Below are 22,999 nucleotides of genomic sequence, written 5' to 3'. Positions count from 1 at the left end.
ACCATGACAGAACTGACTCCGGAGTGCAGCATTATTCCAACCTGAATCAGCTGCCCATCTCCGAAATTCAGAACAATAAAGCTCCGCAGACAGTTTGTTCTGGCATAAAAAATGTAAGTTAGATTCGGCCAGAGCAACACGATCCGGGTCATCATATATCTGCCCCAGGGCCACAAAAAATCTTTCCACGGATGGAAGGGAGGGATTCCCTGATGGCAGCGAAAAAGCCCAAGTTTGAGCATTACCCCTGAGCAGGGAGATGACAATCCTCACCCTCTGCTCCTCATTAGAGGAGTGGGGACACAAGCAAAAATGGAGTTTGCATGCCTCTCTGAAGCGAACAAAATTCTCACTGCCCCCGGAGAACGTTTCCGGAAGTGAGACCTTTGGCTCGCAACAGACTCCATGGGCCGGAGCAGAGCCCAATGCTTGAAGCTGAGTCATAGATTGACGGAGATCCGCTACCTCCAAAGAAAGACCCTGCATGCGGTCAACCAGGCCAGAAAGCGGATCCATGTCAAAAAGGACGGTTTTGGTGGATTATAATGTCACGGCTGTATGTGAGCAACAAGAGCATACACAGTAAATGGAGCTACTGACCGGACCCAAACTAGGGAGGATAAAGGGTGACCCCTGTCAGACCCTCAAAGCTCTCCCTATGCTGCTAAAGCACATGCCCGGATCCAAATGGTGGAACGAGGCATGCCCGCGTACCTAAGACTGATGACCACTGTAACCCCTACAATAGTGGAAGGGGCACGGCCACCGGTGCCCTGCTCAGTATATGGAGGGAACCGTGGTCGCCTCAGATCCAGTCAGAAAATAAACAGATACACTACAATGTCTGCACACTTAGCTGAAGGAGCTGCAGCAGCAGAGAAGACGGATCCAAAGACAGCTGGCAATATCCGGAGTACTTGCTGCAGCAGAACACAGGTCCAGTGAAAAGATAGCTTACAAGTGAAGATACTCAAGCAAGAGCTACAACTCAAATGAGAAATATAATCCACACCCTACAAAAGGAGGAGGGGTGATTTAAAGGCAGGGAAATCAAACGCAGGAGGAACAGCTGGGAGGAAGGAAATAGAGTAAAAACCTCATCACAGGGGCGGAGAAACAGAGCAGTGAGAACTCCTCCAAGCTCTAGTAGTGACATCATCACAGGGGTGGAGAAACAGAGCTGTGAGAACGTCTCAAAGCTCTGGTAGTGACAATGGCAATGTCTCACCTGACACGTCAAATAGGTTCTGGGGACCTTGAGGGGCGCAGCGGAAGAGATGTTAGCAGCGGAAAAGGAGGAGTAAGCCGAGGAGGAGAGGGCGGATAGAGTAGGAGGAGGAGAAGAAAAGGCAGCCCTGCACACAATCCGTGGTGGTAACATCAAATCTACATGCGTGCCACGGTGTTGCTTCCACTGGGCTCGGTGATGGGAGGCCAGGTGCCTTCTTAAGGCGGTCGTTACTAGGTGAGTGTTGGGCTTACCGCGACTTATGCGTTGACAGCACAGGCTGCAGATGGCAACACTATTGTCAGCAGCGGACACGTTAAAAAAAGCCCACACTGCGGAGCCATGCGCCAGCCTCCTGGGAGCGCCAGATGTGACCGTGCATGGTGGATGGCTCGTTCCAGATACATTAGCAGTCTGCTTTTTGCCTCCTGTGCACTGCAAGCTCTGCCTGCTTCTCCTCCTTCTCCTTCCTATCTGCTGCTCTGTCTCTCCCTCTGAACTCCCCTCCTCTTCCTCTCTTGTTGGCACCCATGTGACGTCCATAGACACGTCATCATCGTCACCTTCACCACCACTGACATTAGAGATCTCGGAGTAGGCAGCAACAGCAGGGACCACCCTCCTTGGGCTGATCTGGGTCATCAGACTGCTGGGTGGCAACCGTTGATTCCTCCTCTTCCTGATCGAAGGCTGCGCATCGGTAAGGTCTGCGCATGAATGGCTGCGCATCGGTAAGGTCTTGTAATGGATGGGAAAATAATTCCTCTGACTCGAGCGGATGGGATATGGTGGTGGTGGTGGTGTCTTTTGAGGTGCACATAGCAGAGAGTGAAGAGGGTGCAAATAGAGAGGATGAGGACGGTGCAGAAGCGGAATGCTAAGTGATCCACTCACCAGGTCTGGTGCATCCTTTGACGTAAATCGCACGCACCTTCTGCAACTTCCCACTTAGGCTCCTGCCCGACCCCTACCACCCCTGCGGAATCGCCTGCCTCTTCCTCTGCCTGTCATTTTCAAAATGACCCTGTTACAAAAGTCCCTATAGAAGAGCAGTATTTGTGGAAGAAAGTATATCACACCCCTGCCTCAATCAGTTTTTTTGGGGGGCAACTGGTCTCTGTGTAGCTGTGGTAACGCAGCAAAACCGCAAACAAATGCTGCACTACCTAAATGCACTATATAGAAAGTATATTATTGGTATATAACACCCCTGCTTCAATCAATTTTTTGGGGGGGCAACTGTTATATCTCACCAGTAGAAATAATTTGTTCCAATAGCGTTTGGCACTCTGTGTAGCTGCGGTATCGCAGCTGAAACGCACACAACTGCTGCACAATACAAATGCACTATAATATACTTTCTATGTTACAAAGTATATTATAAGTATATCACACCTATCGATAGCACACCTATACCAGTCCTTAAATGGACTTTTTTGTGGCCCTATTAGCTAGCGTTTGGTGTTCCTAACAGTCTGTCCCTGCTCCACACAGCAACCTCTCCCTACACTGAATGTAAAATGGCGGCCAGATCAGGTTTATTTATAAGGTAGGGGGTATGTCCATGTGCTGAAACGTCTCAATTGGCTGTACTGTACCACCTGATGAATGTATCATGGGTCATGGTTCTTCACAATGTAAAAGAATATGGCGGTCGCAAATATCCCCAATATGTTTGCCCGTTCGGCGAACAGTGAACGAGCAAAGTTTGCCGCAAAACGACTGCTGGGCGAACAGCAAGGCCATCTCTAGTTGTATACATACATAGTACAGGTATCTGGTTGTATAGAAGTTACAGGTTGTATACATACATTGTACAGGTATCTGGTTGTATATAGGTGAAGGGTTGCATACATACATTGTACAGGTATCTCTGTCGGGGCTGATTCTCTTCTACCCAAATGATTTCTTACAGCACAGGAATAGGGCTCCATGTCTCTGGTCACATTCCTTACAGTGATCTTCCGTCTTGTGTCTGGTAATTTGGATTTCCCTTTGTACCATTCATATTCATATACAGCAGGATTGGAGAAGCTGTTACATTGCAACATCACATCACTTCCTTCCATCACTTCATCTATACTGATGACAGCGACAGTCACATTTTTTGGTGCATCTGTGAAAGAAAATTTGATTTATTACTATAACAAATAATTGACATTATTAGCAGAAATGTGCAAAGAAACAATTATAAAAGCCTAACCTCATCAGAATAACTTTGTATAATAGTTATGCAGTAAGCTTTCCCCAGTAAGTATTTGACACTGTACCGCATAAAAGGTTAGTATATAAAATGAGAATGCTCGGACTGGGAGAAAACATCTGTATGTGGGTAAGTAACTGGCTGAGTGATAGAAAACAGAGGGTGGTTATTAACGGTACACACTCAGATTGGGTCACTGTCACTAGTGGGGTACCTCAGGGGTCAGTATTGGGCCCTATTCTTTTCAATATATTTATTAATGATCTTGTAGAAGGCTTGCACAGTAAAATATCAATTTTTTGTAGATGACACTAAACTGTGTAAAGTAATTGACACGGAAGAGGACAGTATACTGTATATATATATATATACTACAGAGGACAGTATACTGTATATATACTACAGAGGACAGTATACTGTATATATACTACAGAGGACAGTATACTGTATATATACTACAGAGGACAGTATACTGTATATACACTACAGAGCACAGTATACTGTATATATATATATACTACAGAGGACAGTATACTGTATATATACTACAGAGGACAGTATACTGTATATATACTACAGAGGACAGTATACTGTATATATACTACAGAGGACAGTATACTGTATATACACTACAGAGCACAGTATACTGTATATATATATATACTACAGAGGACAGTATACTGTGTATATACTACAGAGGACAGTATACTGCTACAGATGGATAAGAATAGATTGGAGGCTTAAAAGAATATGTGCCTACAAAGGTGGCAGATGAGGTTTAACACTGACATATGTAAGGTTATGCACATGGGAAGGAATAATGCAAGTCACCCGTACATACTAAATGGTAAAACACTCGGTAACACTGACATGGAAAAGGACCTAGAAATTTTAGTGAACAGCAAACTAAGCTGTAGAAACCAGTGTCAGGCAGCTGCTGCCAAGGCCAATAAGATAATGGGTTGCATCAAAAGGGGCATAGATGCCCGTGATGAGAACATAGTCCTACCACTTTAGAAATCACTAGTCAGACCACACATGGAGTACTGTGTACAGTTCTGGGCTCCTGTAAACAAGGCAGACATAGCAGAGCTGGAGAGGGTCCAGAGGAGGGCAACTAAAGTAATAACTGAATTGGGGGGACTACAGTACCCTGAAAGATTATCAAAATTAGGGTTATTCACTTTAGAAAAAAGACGACTGAGGGGAGATCTAATTACTATGTATAAATATATCAGGGGTCAGTACAGAGATCTATCCCATCATCTATTTATCCCCAGGACTGTGACTGTGACGAGGGAACATCCTCTGCGTCTGGAGGAAAGAAGGTTTGTACACAAACATAGAAGAGGATTCTTTACGGTAAGAGCAGTGAGACTATGGAACTCTCTGCCTGAGGAGGTGGTGATGGTGAGTACAATAAAGGAATTCAAGAGGGGCCTGGATGTATTTCTGGAGCGTAATAATATTACAGGCTATAGCTACTAGAGAGGGGTCGTTGATCCAGGGAGTTATTCTGATGCCTGATTGGAGTCGGGAAGGAATTTTTTCCCCTTAAGTGGGGGAAATTGGCTTCTGCCTCACAGTTTTTTTTTTTTTTGCCTTCCTCTGGATCAACTTGCAGGATAACAGGCCGAACTGGATGGAAAAATGTATTTTTTCGGCCTTATATACTATGTTACTATGTAGTGGTGGCTCTAGGCAGATAATATTCTAGAATTTAGAAAAGTCAGCTGTCATGTGAGTGCACATGAGGAATTTCACTATTTCTGGCCATTATGTGACTATAGCCTTTAGCATTTTTCCCTCTGTAGTGTGTCAATTTTTTTCGGGGGCTGGTGAGTGAAAACTAGCTTCTTTCATGTATACCCATACACATGTACCCCATTATGCTTGGAGAGAAGTCGTGAGCCAGCTGCACTCTCCAGAGCTACAAGGAGCTTTGTGGCTCCCTGAAACAGCTGATCGGCGAGGGTGCCAGGTGTCAGACTCCCTGAGGATTGGTCATCATTATCATTTAATGGATAACCCCTTTAAAACTCAGCTTTTTTCTGAACTTAAGACCAAGCCCTCAGTTTCACTATCAGTGACTGACAGCTATTTCTATACACTCACAGAGAATGCTATCAATAACTGATAAGTCAGTCTTAACTATAGTCATAAAGAGCAGAAGTTTAAACGTATACATCACAAGTTTCATTGGATCATTTTCCACAAAACTATGTATTTGAGATGACCACATTTCTTGAAATTTGATTTGGGTACAAATTAATTTGACTCAAATCTAAAGTACTCCAATTGACCTGAAAAAATTGGTATGTGACACTCTGAGGACTACTTTTTCTCTCTTGTTTTTTTCTTTAACATAAAGACAGAAATGGTCAATAATCTCAGAATTACAGATACATATATAGTTATGGGTAAACACATGTTTGACTGTGTTGAGATCCATATGGTTTCCCATAGGCTTCTATTATTATGCCGCAAAATTGAGCGCCTCTTAAAGTCTTCTGTTTTGATTTCCATCTTATGGATTCAGTTATGTTCCGTTATAACGTAAAGCCATAATGGAGTGCATTACAGTGATGTGAACAAGCCCTTAATGGGGCAGATGCCTGTGGTGTTTATACACATGTGGTGTCAGAAAAAACTGTTGCTTGTTCTGAACAAGAGGTTCTCAAAGTATACTTTGTTCTGCAAGTTAAAACCAGATAGTAACACTTTCTGTCTTTTTAAAATCTGTTTTATTTTCTGATTGCAGATTTGTCTGAGCTGAGTTGTTCTTACTATCATCTAGAGATATGTTTTAGAGCAGCTACCATGGGTGACAGACAAAACAGACAAAAGGGAACCTCATTGACTACTATGAGAGAATTTTCTAGACATTCTCTGTGAACTGTGCAGAGCTCAGGAGGAAGCAGAAAAGTTTTAACAGTCAACTATTGTGTGTGAAGAATTCGGTGTTATCTACTGTACTGTTGCCTAAGGCCTATTGGCCAGTGTAAAAACTGCATTTTTAACCGCCTCACGTCCGCCCATAGGATATAAACGTCCTATGGGTGGACGTCTATTTCTGACAGCACGTTTTAAAACGTCCTGTCAGAAATAGCAGCTGCACGCTAATCGTGCAGCTGCTGATCGGGTTGCCTGCTGTCAGTGACAGCAGGGCAACCCAGAGATAAGGCAGGGACAGTGCCCAGGTGTCCCTGCCTTCACGATCGCTGCAGACACAGCGCTCACCGAGCGCTGTGTCTGCAGAGCAGGAAGCGCTGTGCGCTTCCTGTTCCGGCCCGGCGGTCATGTGACCGCCGGGACCGGAGAGTGCAGGGGCTGTGTGAGGTCTCTCAGAGACCTCGATCAGCCCTGCTGTGAGGCTGTACAGCGCAGGATTGCTGCTGTACAGCCTCTCTAGGGGTGCATTTGTCCTGTAACTGGGGCTACTATGTCAGCCCCAGTTACAGGAGAAATCAACAGTGAAAAAAAAAAGAAAAAGTGAAGTAAATGTCCCCCAGAGGTCTTGTATGACCTTATGGGGGACGAAAAGTGTAAAATAAAATAAAAATAAAATAAAGTGTTGAAAAAATAAAATAAAAAAAAGGTTCACATGTAAAAAAAAAAAAAATCCCAAGTAAGGAATAAAAAAAAAAAAAAATAGAAAAAATAAAATAAAATAGACATATTTAGTATTGCCGCGTCCGTAAAAACCAGCTCTATAAAAATATCACATGACCTAACCCCTCGGGTGAACACCGTAAAAAATAAATAAAAAAAACTGTGTCAAAACAAGCAATTTTTGTCACCTTGCATCACAAAAACGCGTATGTCCCACAAAATGGTACCAATAAAACCGTCACCTCATCCCGCAAAAAATGAGCCCCTACATAAGAAAATCTCTCAAAAAATAAAAAAACTATAGCTCTTAGAACATGGAGACACTAAAACATCATTTTTTTGGTTTCAAAAATGCTATTATTGTGTTAAAGTGAAACAAATAAAAAAAAGTATACATATTAGGTATTGCCGCGTCCGTAAAAACTAGCTCTATAAAAATATCACATGACCTAACCCCTCGGGTGAACACCGTAAAAAAAAAAAAAAAAAAACTGTGTCAAAACAAGCAATTTTTGTCACCTTGCATCACAAAAGGTGCAACACCAAGTGATCAAAAACGCGTATGTCCCACAAAATAGTACCAATAAAACCGTCACCTCATCCCGCAAGAAATGAGCCCCTACATAAGAAAATCTCTCAAAAAATAAAAAAACTATAGCTCTCAGAACATGGACACATTAAAACATAATTTTTTGGTTTCAAAAATGCTATTATTGTGTAAAACTTTAATAAATGAGAAAAAGTATACATATTAGGTATCGCCACGTCCGTAACAATCTGCTCTATAAAAATGTCACTTGACTGAACCCCTCAGGTGAACGCTGTAAAAATAAATAAATAGAAACTGTGCTAAAACAACCAATTTTTTGGTCACCTTGCCCCATAAAGTGTTATAATGAATGATCAAAAAATCATATGTACCCAAAAATAGTACTAATAAAACTGGCACCTTATCCCCTAGTTTCCAAAATGGGGTCACTTCTTGGGAGTTTCTACTGTAAGGGTGCATCAGGGGGCTTCAAATGGGACATGGCATCTAAAAACCATGTGGAGTTCCTTTCCTTCTGCGCCCTGCCGTGTGCCCATACAGCAGTTTACGACCACATGTGGGGTGTTTCTGTAAACTGCAGAATCTGGGTAATAAATATTGAGTTTTGTTTGGCTGTTAACCATCGATGTGTTAAAGAAAAAAATTGATTAAAATGGAAAATCTGCCAAAAAAGTGAAATTTAAAAATTTGATCTCCATTTTTCTTTAATTCTTGTGGAACGCCTAAAGGGTTAACAAAGTTTGTAAAATCGGTTTTGAATACCTTGAGGGGTGTAGTTTCTACAATGGGGTCATTTATGGGGGTATCCACTATGTAGGCCCCACAAAGTGACTTCAGACCTGAACTGGTCCTTATAAAGTGGGTTTTGGCAATTTTCTTACAAATTTGAAGAATTGCTTCTAAACTTCTAAGCCTTCTAACGTCCTAAAAAAATAAAATGACATTTCCAAAATGATGCCAACATAAAGTAGACATATGGGAAATGTTAAATAATAACTATTTTATGAGGTATCACTTTCTGTTTTGAAAGCAGAGAAATTGAAATTTAGAAAATTGCGAATTTTTCAAATTTTTGGGTAAATTTGGGATTTTTTCATAAATAAAGGTGAAATATTTTGACTCAAATTTATGACTATCATGAAGTACAATGTGTCACGAGAAAACAATCTCTGAATGACTTGGATAAATAAAGGTGTTCCAAAGTTATTACCACATAAAGTGAGATATGTCAGTTTTGCAAAATTTGGCCTGGTCAGGAAGGGGGCAAAGGGCCCAGATGGGAAGTGGTTAAAATATAAATATTGATATAGAAAATTAAAAATAACAAAAAAAAATATTTAAAAATGTGCTTAACATAAAACATTATTTAAACAATACATCATTTTCTAATTAGATATTTCCTTTTACAGGGACAGAAGCCTGTCTGTGTTTATACACGCACGGTGGTATGAGAAGACGTAGTGGCTTGTTCTGAACAAGCGTCCAAAAATCCTCCTTTTTGGGAGCATCAGCATTACTGTGTGGATGAGCATTGTCAGAGACAAGGCAGCTGTGTAGGGGTAATGATAGCGGCAGTAGTAACAGCACAATATGGAACCTGACAGACAAGGCAGGAGATGTGTTGCTTTGTCGGGCTAGTAGTAGTGGCAGTAATAACACAATATGCAATCTAATAGATAGGAGAAGTGAGTGTGGCTGTGTAGGGGTAGTAGTAGTGGAATATGATGCACAGTCAAACAGTGGCAGTGGAATGACTGAGCTGGCAAAAAGCCTCGGTAAGCAATGGCAGATCTATTTATTAGCCTCAGCTGGAAGGATATAAAAATCCAGTTCCATGCCTCCAATAATTGTCACAAATATGATGTTTTCTACACTTGCAGTGGACTATTTTGTCTACTAAGATGTGACACCTATACCAGCCATGCTGATTACTCTCTCTGTCAGCACATTGGAGGCCTGGCAAGACAGTACACTGACAGCAAACTGAGCCAGTTCTGGTTATTGTTCGTTTTTTTCTGCCAAGAAGTTCATGGGGTCAGGGAACATGGTATGTGCTAGAAAAGGGCATAATCCCAAATTGGATGCTGTTGGTGCTTTTTCTGCAGCTTGCAGTAGCAGAGACAGATGGAGGTTGATGACTCAGCAGATATGGACTTCCTGATCAGAAATATGGGTATCAGGCTCAGTAAATACTGCAGAGAATCACAGCTAAGACAATTAGAGGGAAGATCGTAATGAGTGGTATGTATTTGAATAATTCTTCTTCACAGAGTACCACCATCTAAAACGTAGCCTTTATTTTATTCTTTAAGACAACCCCACAAAACAAATAAACAAGTACACAAAACAAATAATGATGGATATGATAGGGACACAGTGGTCCTAAATCATCCAAGATACTGAGGGGACTATTCTTCAGGTAGGGTAATAGCAATCAATACGGGACCTTTCCCTAGTGCTTACCCTTTGCTCTAATAATCCCTGCCTAAAGAACGGAATGGCCACCCCGATAGGGGCGATCCCGTATTCAGGAACCTCCTGTATGCCCTAGGATGGCCCTGAAGACAGGTGACACAGGCAAGACCTTGATAGTCTGCCCAATGCATATATTCTGTGGCCTATTCTAGATACATAAAATAATAAATGCTCAATACACAAGGTTGTTCCAATAAATTCTAAAATGTACAGATGTACAATAGAAAATATAACAATCATCCAGTGGATGCCAAGTACACTGTTTGCCAGTTTAGATTCTATACCGCGGCTACCTAAGCCTTTAGAGTTGACAACACCTCGCTTTAGACCCCTAAATCTCAACGCACTTCGCCCACAGTAATTATTTGGGCTCCTCAGGGGACACTTAGTACAGTGTCCCAATAGGCATCATATATAAATAAAGATCTGTTATCTCACTAATGACAATACATATTTGATAGAATATTGTTCACAGCAAACAATTATAACAATAAGCCATATATCTAGTCCGACTCATGGACCCAGAGCTACCCCTCCACATCCATGTTAATGCATGAGGTTCACAGAAGCTCAAAGATGCATGGTGCATATAAGGTATTGCACCAGTAACATATCAATGGTACTTGCGTGCCCAGAGACAAACACCCAGGAAGATCCCATAGGGTAACTGGTGAGTGTGGTTACTGCACTGTTGGTGCCATAAGGCCGCATCCCCAATAGTCTATAATGAGAGAAACAACAGTCAAAATTCAATAGTTCAATACCAACCATACAGCCCGATGACCAAGATGGCGCTGCGTGCATCAGTACCTCAATAGATAAAAATGAGGTCGCAGGAGCCGGTTCCGTTATGCGGTTTAAATACACTGCCAAACTACAGAGGGGGAGGACCCAATTACCTCCCTGTGTAATGCCCTGCGCCAGGCATGGCGTCGCGTAGTGACGTAATGCGCGTCACATAGATACCTCGTCTATCACGTGAGGACGACGTGCACTGCCGGTCGCGTGATGCCGCAACGTCAGTACCTGGAATCACGTTGCCGGCTCAAGTCACATGATCGGCTCATTGTTGGGCTGCAGCGAGTTGATATCCATTAAATGGCATCTAGAGATCTCAGATATTAAGGGCACCGGTACAGTAAGGTCTATTTATGATTAGATACATGTATCCAATTCTATTGGAGGCATACCGTACATATCAAGGTCCATACTCATAAAAAAGATTAAAAGGGGCGAAGCCCTGGGCCCCTGTCAGACTAGGTGTATCATAATCGTGCACCATATTGGTATTCAAGAAAAAAGCGGGAAAGGAAAAGAGAAAGTGAAAAGACCCGATACTCGGGGTGGCCACAATGTCCCCCCTACCGAAATGTAGGTCCATGGTCAGATACCCACTGTCTCATAAATAAGATGATCTAATGGCCGGCTATAAAAAGCATGAATAATCTATGTTATCGTTCAATCCCGATGGTGACATGGTATTTAACATGAAGATCCATTCCTTTTGTTTTAAGATTTTGTCTACATCGCCTCCCCTGATGGAATGTTTGATTGTTTCAATCATCGAGAAATGCAGTGCATTCGGGTTACCCCCATGAAAGAGCACCACATGTCTAGACAGCGGTTTGTCACGTTTGTTGCGAACGTCCCCAATGTGTTCCAATATCCTTTTCTTAAAGGCACCCGCATCAAGTATGTCGGTAAAACCTGCAGAGCCTTTAAAAAAAGGATATTGGAACACATTGGGGACGTTCGCAACAAACGTGACAAACCACTGTTTTTTCCTTTCCCACTTTTTTCTTGAATACCAATACCAATTGCTTTTGAATCCAGGGGAAGCAAAACAGGCTGGTTTTGAGAGCTCCATTTATATAATCAGAAATATAACGCGAGTTTGCGCGTCGCGTGTTTGATTAAAGTGTGTGTTTGTATAAGTGTGCGACTTTAGATTAAGTGACTTCAGTGGGGGACTGCAGTAAATCAGTTTCTTATTACTGCACTATATTGTATTTTTCTCTTTCCTGCGTAATCCCCATCTAGTATGTGTTCCCTAATTAATAGCAGTCCAGTGCACACCTTGTCTAATGTATGCAGTCCTGGAACAGCCGTTTAAGGATGCATATATTTGTTCAAAATGTGAGCAAATTACCCGTTTGGAATAACAAATTGAGTCTCTAAATGGGCGAGTTTCAACACTGAGAGGCGTTGACAATTTTGAAAAGAGTTTGCTGCTCACTGAGCAGGCACTCTATGGGGTAGATGAGGGGGAGGGTGACAGAGAGGAGGCTGATGAAAGTGAAATAGCTATCTGGGTAACAGTTAGAAAGTGGGGTAGAGGGAAGAATGACAGGGAGGCTAGCCCTGATCTGACACACCCCAACAAGTTCGCACGGTTGGCAGATGAGGGGGATGTCGGTTCAGGGACAGCACTGCTGCAGCCGGACACTTCCTCTGCCAGTCAAGGGAATGTCAGCTCCAGTAAGCAGGGGGCCAGGAGAGCAGGGCAGACAGGTGCTGGTAGTGGGAGACTCCATTATTAGGGGAACAGATAGGGAAATCTGTCACAAAGACTGTGATCGTCAAACAGTGTGTTGTCTTCCTGGCGCTAGAGTTCAACACATCGCGGATCGGGTTGACAGATTACTGGGAGGGGCTGGAGAAGATCCAGCGGTCATGGTCCATATCGGAACCAATGACAAAGTTAGAGGTAGGTGGAGAGTCCTTAAAAATGATTTTAGGGATTTAGGTCAAAAGCTTAGGGCAAGGACCTCAAAGGTAGAGTACTGTACATCTCATAAAGGAAACAGGTTCTTGGCAATAACAAAAAGACAATTACCTTACCCAACTGGTTCAGGACCCGACTAGAGGGACGGCCACACTGGACTTAGTATTAACCAATAGACCCATTGGATGACATTAATAAGGGATTTGGATAAGATTAATGATGAAATAAAGCTCTTTTGGAGCGATAACGTTAACTCAACACACATCCATATGGTCTGGGACGCGCTTAAGGCATACCTACGGGGTATATATTCACAACAAATTAGAAAACAGAAAAACGCCTTTGCTCAAACCCAAAAAGAAATAGAAGGTTTGCTCGGCCAGATAATGAACGAGATCATTTATGAAAATACTCCAGAAAAACAACTTCAACTTAAAAAAGTGCAAGATGATTATAAACAATATCTATATAAAAAAGCACAGAATAAAATGTTTTTCTTAGGGCTGAGAACCTTTAGCGAGTCCGGTAAACCAAGCAGACTGTTATCCATGATAGTAAAAAATCAAAGGGGGAGCAATAATGTTGCCGGAATTAGGACAGAGGCAGGAAACATTCTACGGGACCCTGATGATATTTTAAGGGAATTTACCCTATATTACTCGACGTTATACAAAGCTGGGTCTAAAAATCAGGGAGGAAAAATAGATCAATATCTAGACAATATTAAGATCCCTGAATTTGACCAACAAGATATTGACTGGTTGAATAGACCTATCCAATTGATTGAGCTACAAAATACGCTGCAATCTATTAAGGGAAATACATCCCCGGGGTGGACGGGTTCCCATTTGAACTATACCGGAAACACAAAGTAACTGTGCTCCCCCTAATGCTGGAGGTACTAAATCAATCCTGGATAATAGGTTCTCTACCTCCCTCATGGATGGAAGCAACCATCACATTAATCCCCCAAAAAAGCAAGACCCGCTGTCAGTTTCATCTTACCGCTCCGTCTCTCTGTTGAACACAGATTATAAAATTCTCGCCAAATTGTTAGCTAATAGATTAAAAACAGTTATCCATAAAGTCGTCCATGCAGACCAAACCGGGTTTATTCCTAAAAGGAACATACAAGATAACGTAAGGAGAGCCTTCTTGAACGTCCAGATGGGGAGGGGGAGGACTCCTCCATCCTGTCTTTGGACGCCGCCAAGGCCTTCGACAGGGTGGAGTGGCCTTTCCTCTGGAGTGTATTGTCTCGGGTTAAAATAGGCGAATATTTCTCCAGATGGGTTCGTATTCTGTATCAAAGTCCGGTATCCAGGGTCCGAATTAATGGTGAACACTCTGTCCCCTTCTCCCTGACCCGGGGAACATGCCAGGGATGTCCCCTCTCTCCCTTGCTCTTCTCGTTGTTCCTGGAGCCAATGGCATGTAAAATCAGAGCAGATGGGGAAATACCAGGTTTTGGGTGTGAGGGAGAGGCGGACAAAATAAGTGTCTATGCGGACGACACGCTATCGTTCCTGGGGAAAGGATATATGAATTTGCCCAGGGTCATGGATAGTCTGGACGAATTTGGATCCCTATCTGGATATGAGATAAACTGGGAAAAATCAAAATTTCTCCCATTAAGACGCCCGGTCCCGCCCGATTATAAATCTCAGGTTAGCATATTGACCCCAGTAGACTCCTTATCATATCTAGGTATTCAGATAGGGACCAAACTGGAACACTATACGAAACTAAATATACTCCCAATAATAGATAGAGTTAAGGAAAAAATCCAGAACATGGTTAAAACTCCCCTTGTCACAAATCAACCGTATAGCACTTATAAAAATGTCGCTACTACCAATGTTATTATATATAATTAATGCTAGTCCAATAACGATAGAAGATAAGTTCTTTAATAAGTTAGAGACCCTCTTCAATGAACTAATATGGGGGCGCAAACGAGTTAGAATTAAGATACAATATCTGTATAAAGAAGAGGGTGGAATTTCTATCCCCTTTCTTAAAGGATACTATATAGCTGCCCAATTGAGATGGTGTGTGAGGAATCGAAAGAATAAATGCATTCGGCCTATCTTTGGGAAGTATTGTAGACCCTGGGAGTATCTTTTTCATATCCTTGAAGCTGGCATTATGGAGAAGAGAACAATATTGAACCCATTTGGTAGAATGCTTGGGTACATTTGGCAACAAGTTAGATTGATGGTTGGAATCTCCCAAGCAGTACAGTACACCCCATTATGGGGGAATGTACACCTTCCACAAGTTATGCAATTGGGTGATGTGGAATACTGGGAAAAATATGGGATAAATTTTATTACACAGGTATTTCATAGGGGACAGATTAAGCCCCTTAACGAAATCCTACCAGACATTACATTAGGATTTATGGATAAATTCCGATATGAACAATTACGACACGCCATACACTACACAGAGAATAAAAATTATTTGAATATTGTACGGAACACTTTTTTTGATTTTTGTCAAGATATGACTTTTAACACTTCTATATCACACATCTATGCAAAGTTTAAACATGAATACACTAAAAAAAAATCACATTTAGAGGTGAGGTTAAATGGGAAAAGGACTTGCAAAATGGGGAACCCATTCCGTGGAATACCGTTTACAGAAATATTAAAAGATCGACGGTCTCGCCTGCCCATGCATGGATTCTTTTGAAAATCATACACCGTCTCTATTGTACTACACACCATTTACAATGATAGAAAACAGAATTGTTACAAATTTAGTAAAGACAGAGGAGACTATAAACACTTGCTGTGGGAATGCCCAGGGATAAAAGATTACTGGATCAAAATATTTCGAAAACTACGGGATAGCTCCCCTATGAAGTATGCAGCATGTATTGAATATGCTATCCTGGGCACTCTCCCAGAGACAGATAAAAATAAAACCGAGCAGACACTTTGGCTTCGGGGCATCGCCCTGGCCAAAATAACAATAGTGAAATACTGGGGTACCACGGAATATCCCAGTTACCAGGAGTGGAGGGAGCGGGTGAACAGGGTTAAGCAATATGAACATATCCTTGCCCAAACAGCAGGGAAAAAGGCAGCCTGGTTGCGGATATGGGGCAATTGGGAATGAAAATATTAGGTGTAACGACAAGGCAATGACAGCAGCTCCGCGGAAAAAAGGGGGTCGGGGGGAGGGATGGGGGGGTTAAAAAATAAGAGGGAAATTCAATATTAGATGAGATGATGCATTATTGTTTTTGTATTATCGAAATGGAAGATTGTATATCTGTACACCTTTGAAAATAAAAAGATTCAAATATAAAAAATAAAAAAAAACAATAGACCTGACAGAACAACAGACGTGCAGATTGGGGGACACCTGGGAAATAGTGACCGTAAAGTAATAACCTTCCAATTATCCTTCAAACAAGCATTTCTACAGGGAGGAACAAAAATATCAAACTTCAAAAAAACTAAATTTAGCCAACTAAGAGAGGCCATAGGCCTAACTAACTGGGACAAAGTCCTCAAAAATAAAAATACAGCCACAAAATGGGATATTTTTAAAAGCATCCTGAAATCTAATTGTGAGAGGTACATACCTTATGGGAATAAAAGGTTAAGGAACAAGAAGAAACCAATGTGGATAAATAGAACTGTAAAGAAAGCAATAAATGCCAAAAATAAAGCATTTAAATCACTAAAACAGGAGGGTAGTGAGGAAGCACTAAAAAACTATAAGGAAAAAAATAGAATATGTAAAAAAAACAAATAAAAGCGGCCAAACTAGAGACCGAGAGATTAATTGCCAAAGAGAGCAAAAGCAATCCTAAAATGTTCTTCAATTACATAAATGATAAAAAGTATAAATCTGAAGGTGTCGGCCCCTACAGACCAATGAGGGGGAAGTTTCAGAGAGCGACGAGGAGAAAGCAAAGCTATTAAATATTTTTTTCTCTACTGTATTCGCTAAGGAAAATAAACTGTCAGATGAAATGCTGAATGTAAAAGTAAATTCCCTTTTAAAAGTGACCTGTCTGACCCAGGAAGAAGTACAACAGCGACTTAAAAAGATTAAAATAGACAAGATGGCATACACCCCCGTATCCTAAGAGAATTAAGTGGATGAGGAACGTCAGAGACAAGGCTGTAATGATAGCGGCAGCAGTAACAGCACAATATGGAACCTGACAGACAAGGCAGTAGTAGTGGCAGTAATAACACAGTATGCAATCTAATGGATAGGAGAAGTGAGTGTGGCTGTGTAGGGGTAGTAGTAGTGGCATTAGGGGGAGTAGCAGCTGTAGTGTCAGCAGAACCAATACAGTATTGAATATGATGCACAGTCAAACAGTGGCAGTGGAATGATTGAGCTGGCAAAAAGCCTCGGTAAGCAATGACAGATCTATTTATTAGCCTCCGCTGGAAGGATATAAAAATCCTCAAGCATCCATGCCTCCAATAATTTTCACAAATATGATGTTTTCTACACTTGCAGTGGACTATTTTGTCTACTAAGATGTGACAATCATACCAGCCATGCTGAGTACTCTCTCTATCGGCACATTGGAGGCCTGGCAAGGCAGTACACTGACAGCAAACTGAGCCAGTTCTGGTGATTGTTCTATTTTTTCTGCTAAGAAGTTCATGGGGTCAGGGAACATGGAATGTGATAGAAAAGGGCATAATCCCAAATTGGATGTTGTTGGTGCTTTTTCTGCAGCTTGCAGTAACAGAGACAGAGGGAGGTTGATGACTCAGCAGATATGGACTTCCTGGTAAGAAATATGGGTATCAGGCTCAGTAAATACTGCAGAGAATCACAGCTAAGACAATTACCCGTCAGAGGGAAGATCGTAATGAGTGGTATGTACCACCATCTAAAACGTAGCCTTTATTTTATTCTTTAAGACAACCTCACAAAACAAATAAACAAGTACACCAAACAAATAATGATGGATACGATAGGGACACAGTGGTCCTAAATCCTCCAAGATACTGGAGGGGACTATTCTTCAGGTAGGGTAATAGCAATCAATACGGGACCTTTCCCTAGTGCTTACCCTTTGCTCTTATAATCCCTGCCTAAAGAACGGAATGGCCACCCCGATAGGGGCGATCCCGTATTCAGGAACCTCCTGTATGCCCTAGGATGGCCCTGAAGACAGGTGAGACAGGCAAGACCTTGATAGTAGAGATGTCGCGAACATAAAATTTTCCATTCGCGAACGCGAATTTCCGCAAATGTTCGCGAACGGGCGAACCGGGTGAACCGCCATAGACTTCAATAGACAGGCGAATTTTAAAATCCACAGGGACTCTTTCTGGCCACAATAGTGATGGAAAAGTTGTTTCAAGGGGACTAACACCTGGACTGTGGCATGCCGGAGGGGGATCCATGGCAAAACTCCCATGGAAAATTACGTAGTTAAGCAGAGTGTGGTAAGTTAAATTCGCAATGCGATTAATATAACCTGTATTAATCGCATTGCGATTACAACTTAGAGCTGAGTTCCTAATGGTTGTATTGCTAGAATATAACGAAGATTGAGAATATAGTGCTATATTCGTCAATTCTAGCAATACAACATAAAGTAACACAGTATTGTGTGTTAAGTAGTACTATTCCTATCAGTTTAATCCCTGTTACGCTCACTAGTATTATTATTATTATAAGGTGTGTTAAGTAGTACTATTCCTATCAGTTTAATCCCTGTTATGTCCCCTATCAGGGGACGTGTATGGAATAGATTTTAGACAACCGCAAAGAGTTTTTAATAGTTGACACAATCATGACATAAATTTTATACCTCTATGCGTCAATCTTGGTGTAGTGATGACTGTGCTCGTGCGCACGTTTAGGAGATTGTAGGCGATGGGGGTTTTTCAAAGCCTATGGTCGTGCTGAGGTAGATCAGTAACAGTTAAGTGACCCAGAAAACAATGATTCTGCAGTGTGGGCCCATTGTTGGCCTAGTAGGCTTTAATTATCACCTTAGATGATCACAAAGAAAATTAATGTTTTTTCTATGCAAAATTATCCAGCCGATCGCTTTTGGTCTGTTCACAATGAAGCAACGACCTTATCATCTGGGGTGTGCCAACATTGCCATTGCCAACACACTCATAGAGGTGGTCGCTTCATTGTGATACGCAAGCCCCTTCACCACAACAAGGTAACAATCACGAAGGGGAATTGACATTTGTATGTGCCTTTTTTTCTGTTTGGTTTTTGAAGCCACAGTGCAGCAACAGAGGCCAGAAAAATTGATGTTTGTTTCCCGGGCAGCAAGTGCCCTAAAACATTGCGGCTTGAACCCTAGTTGGGGGCGGATAATTCAGGCAAGTCATCCGGCATTCAGAGATAAAATACAGCAGTGTGTGGACCATTTTTAGCCCAAGGCAGCTCATCTCATCAGGCCTTTTTTAGTCAAATGTATCGCCCACTGTCAGTCCCTTCGGGACCCATCCCTCATTCGTCTTAATAAAGGTGAGGTAATCTAGACTTTTTTGACCTAGACGACTTCTCTTCTCAGTGACAATACCTCCTGCTGCACTGAAGGTCCTTTCTGACAGGACACTTGAAGCAGGGCAGGCCAGAAGTTCTATCGCAAATTGGGATAGCTCAGGCCACAGGTCAAGCCTGCACACCCAGTAGTCAAGGGGTTCATCGCTCCTCAGAGTGTCGATATCTGCAGTTATTCTCTGAGGGTGGACCCCGAAGGGCTGTGGCGATGCGTAGGACTTAAAAAGCTCTGCATGTCCTCCATCAACAACACGTCTGTAAAGCGTCCTGTCCTTGCCGGCGTGGTCGTGGTAGGAGGAGGATTACTTTCACCTCTTCCCCTGTTAGATTCCCGTTGTGCTGTGACATCACCCTTATATGCTGAGTAAAGCATACTTTTTAATTTATTTTGGAACTGCTGCATCCTTTCCGACTTGCGGTAATTCGGTAACATTTCAGGCACTTTCTGCTTATACCGGGGGTCTAGTAGCGTGGACACCCAGTACAGGTCGTTCTCCTTCAGCCTTTTTATACGAGGGTCAGTCAACAGGCGCGACAGCATGAAAGACCCCATTTGCACAAGGTTGGATGCCGAGCTACTTATGTCCCGTTCCTCGTCCTCAGTGATCTCACTGAAGGTATGTTCTTCCCCCCAGCCACGTACAACACCACGGGTACCAGATAGGTGACAACGAGCACCCTGGGATGCCTGTTGTGGTTGGTCTTCCTCCTCCTCCAAGCCATATTCCTCCTCTGACTCCTCTTCCTCACAATCCTCTTCCAGCGTTGCCGCAGGTCCAGCAAGCGATGCTGATAAGGCTGTTTCTGGTGGTGATGATGACCACAACTCTTCCTCTTCACGCTCATCTATGGCCTGATCCAGCACTCTTCGCAGGGCACGCTCCAGGAAGAAAACAAAAGGGATGATGTCGCTGATGTCGCTGATGGTGCCTTCGGTGCGACTGGCTAGGTTTGTCCCCTCCTCAAAAGGACGCATGAGCCTACAGGCATTGCGCATGAGCGTCCAGTAACGTGGCAAAAAAATTCCCAGCTCCGCAGAGGCTGTCCTAGCACCCCGGTCATACAAATACTCGTTGACGGCTTTTTCTTGTTGGAGCAGGCGGTCGAACATTAGGAGTGTTGAATTCCAACGTGTCGGGCAAATCAAGCGCCTCACTGGCATGTTGTTTCGCCGCTGGATATCTGAAAAGTGCGCCATGGCCGTGTAGGAATGCCTGAAATGGCCACACACCTTCCTGGCCTTCTTCAGGACGTCCTGTAAGCCTGGGTACTTATGCACAAAGCGTTGTACGATCAGATTACACACATGTGCCATGCACGGCACATGTGTCAACTTGCCCAAATTCAATGCAGTAAACAAATTGCTTCCGTTGTCACACACCACTTTGCCGATCTCCAGTTGGTGCGGAGTCAGCCACTGATCCACCTGTGCATTCAGGGCGGTCAGGAGTGCTGGTCCGGTGTGACTCTCTGCTTTCAGGCAAGTCAACCCCAATACGGAGTGACACTGCCGTATCCGGGATGTGGAATAGCCCCTGGGGAGCTGGGGGGGTGCAGTTGATGTGGAGCAAGACGCAGCAGCAGAAGAAGACTCAGCCGAGGAGGTTATGGAAGAGGATGGAGTAGGAGGAGTAGAGGAGGTGGCAGCAGGCCTGCCTGCAAGTCGTGGCGGTGTCACCAACTCCTCTGCAGAGCCACGCATTCCATGCTTGGCAGCCGTCAGCAGGTTTACCCAACGCGCAGTGTAGGTGATATACCTGCCCTGACTGTGCTTTGCAGACCAGGTATCAGTGGTCAGATGGACCCTTGCCCCAACACTGTGTGCCAGACATGCCATTACTTCCTTTTGCACAATCGAGTACAGGTTGGGGATTGTCTTTTGTGAAAAGAAATTTCGGCCGGGTACCTTCCACTGCGGTGTCCCAATAGCTACAAATTTTTGGAACGCCTCAGACTCCACCAGCTTGTATGGTTAAAGCTGGGGGGCTAAGAGTTCAGACAAGCCAGCTGTCAGACGCCGGGAAAGGGGGTGACTTTGTGACATTGGCTTCTTACGCTCAAACATGTCCTTGACAGACACCTGACTGTGGGCAGATGAGCAGGAACTGCTCAAGGCGAGAGACGGAGTGGCGGATGGTTGAGAGGGGGCAAGGAGGACAGCAGTGGTTGACGTGACTGAAGATGCTGGACCAGGAGGAGGATGGTGGCTTTGAGTTTGTGTGCTGCTTGTACTCATGTGTTGATCCCATAGGCGTTTGTGATGTGCGATCATGTGCCTTCGCAAAGCAGTTGTACCTACTTGGGCGTTGGACTTCCCACGACTCAGTTTCTTTTGGCACAGGTTGCAAATGGCATCGCTGTTGTCAGAGACACACAAAAAAAAATGCCACACTGCTGAGCTCTGCAATGACGGCATTCTGGTGGTGGCAACAGTATGCGTTGATTGGCGTGCTGTCTGGCTGACCCCGGGTGCCGATGCATGCTGTCTGACTGTGCCACTAGCTCCTTGCGACGACCTCCCCCTGCTTCCAACTCGTCTCCTCCTCCTCTCTGTCTCCCCATCTGAACTTTCCACCTGTTCTTCATCTCTTCGAGCGGGCACCCACGTGACATCCACGGACACATCGTCATCATCAACCGCTTCACTTGTATCTGACAACTCAGCAAAGGAAGCAGCAGCGGGTACAACATCATCATCATCACACCATACGTCCATGTGTGTAATGCTGCCTGACTGAGACATATCCCTGTTATCTACATCCTCTGGCAATAATGGTTGCACATCACTCATTTCTTCCAACTGATGTGTAAATAACTCCTCTGACAGATCAAGTGAAGCAGCTGTGGTGCTAGTGTTGGTGGTGGCGGCAGGTGGGCGAGTGGTAACTTGAGAGGTGCCCGAAGCTGAGCTGGAGGAGGATGGTGCGTCAAGGTTAGATTTGTAACAGGGTTGATGTTCCTTGAGGGATACACCAAATGGAAAAGGATTTAGGAAAACTAGAGGAATGGTCAAAAATCTGGCAACTAAAATTTAATGTGGATAGGTGCAAAATAATGCACCTGGGGCGTAAAAACCCAGGAGCAGAATATAAAATCAGTGATACAGTCCTAACCTCAGTATCTGAGGAAAGGGATTTAGGGGTCATTATTTCAGAAGACTTAAAGGTAGGCAGACAATGTCATAGAGCAGCAGGAAATGCTAGCAGAATGCTTGGGTGTATAGGGAGAGGCATTACTAGTAGAAATAGGGAGGTGCTCATGCCGCTCTACAGAGCACTAGTGAGACCTCATTTGGAGTATTGTGCTCAGTACGGGAGGCCATATCTCCAGAAGGATATTGATACTTTGGAGAGAGTTCAGAGAAGAGCTACTAAACTGGTACATGGATTGCAGGATAAAACTTACCAGGAAAGATTAAAGGACCTTAACATGTATAGCTTGGAAGAAAGACGAGACAGAGGGGATATGATAGAAACTTTTAAATACATAAAGGGAATCAACAAGGTAAAAGAGGAGAGAATATTTAAAAGAAGAAAAACTGCTACAAGAGGACATAGTTTTAAATTAGAGGGGCAAAGGTTTAAACGTAATATCAGGAAGTATTACTTTACTGAGAGAGTAGTGGATGCATGGAATAGCCTTCCTGCAGAAGTGGTAGCTGCAAATACAGTGAAGGGGTTT

At 43.2% G+C, this 22,999-nt stretch overlaps 1 protein-coding gene across 3 annotated transcripts in view; it reads right to left on the bottom strand.

Moving 5' to 3' along the window:
- Positions 1 to 22,999, bottom strand: part of LOC120992210 (B-cell receptor CD22-like) — a 371,322-nt gene that overhangs the window by 54,067 nt on the left and 294,256 nt on the right. For all 3 annotated transcript variants that reach the window (XM_040421040.1, XM_040421049.1, XM_040421029.1), the window contains one exon: positions 3,087 to 3,344. In XM_040421040.1, coding sequence (XP_040276974.1) covers positions 3,087 to 3,344 — 258 coding nt within the window. The remainder of the gene's footprint in view (positions 1 to 3,086; positions 3,345 to 22,999) is intronic.

Source organism: Bufo bufo, chromosome 1 (assembly GCF_905171765.1).
Source record: "Bufo bufo chromosome 1, aBufBuf1.1, whole genome shotgun sequence".
NCBI classification, from domain to species: Eukaryota; Metazoa; Chordata; class Amphibia; order Anura; family Bufonidae; genus Bufo; species Bufo bufo.
This window is presented reverse-complemented; position numbering and strand designations above follow the sequence as displayed.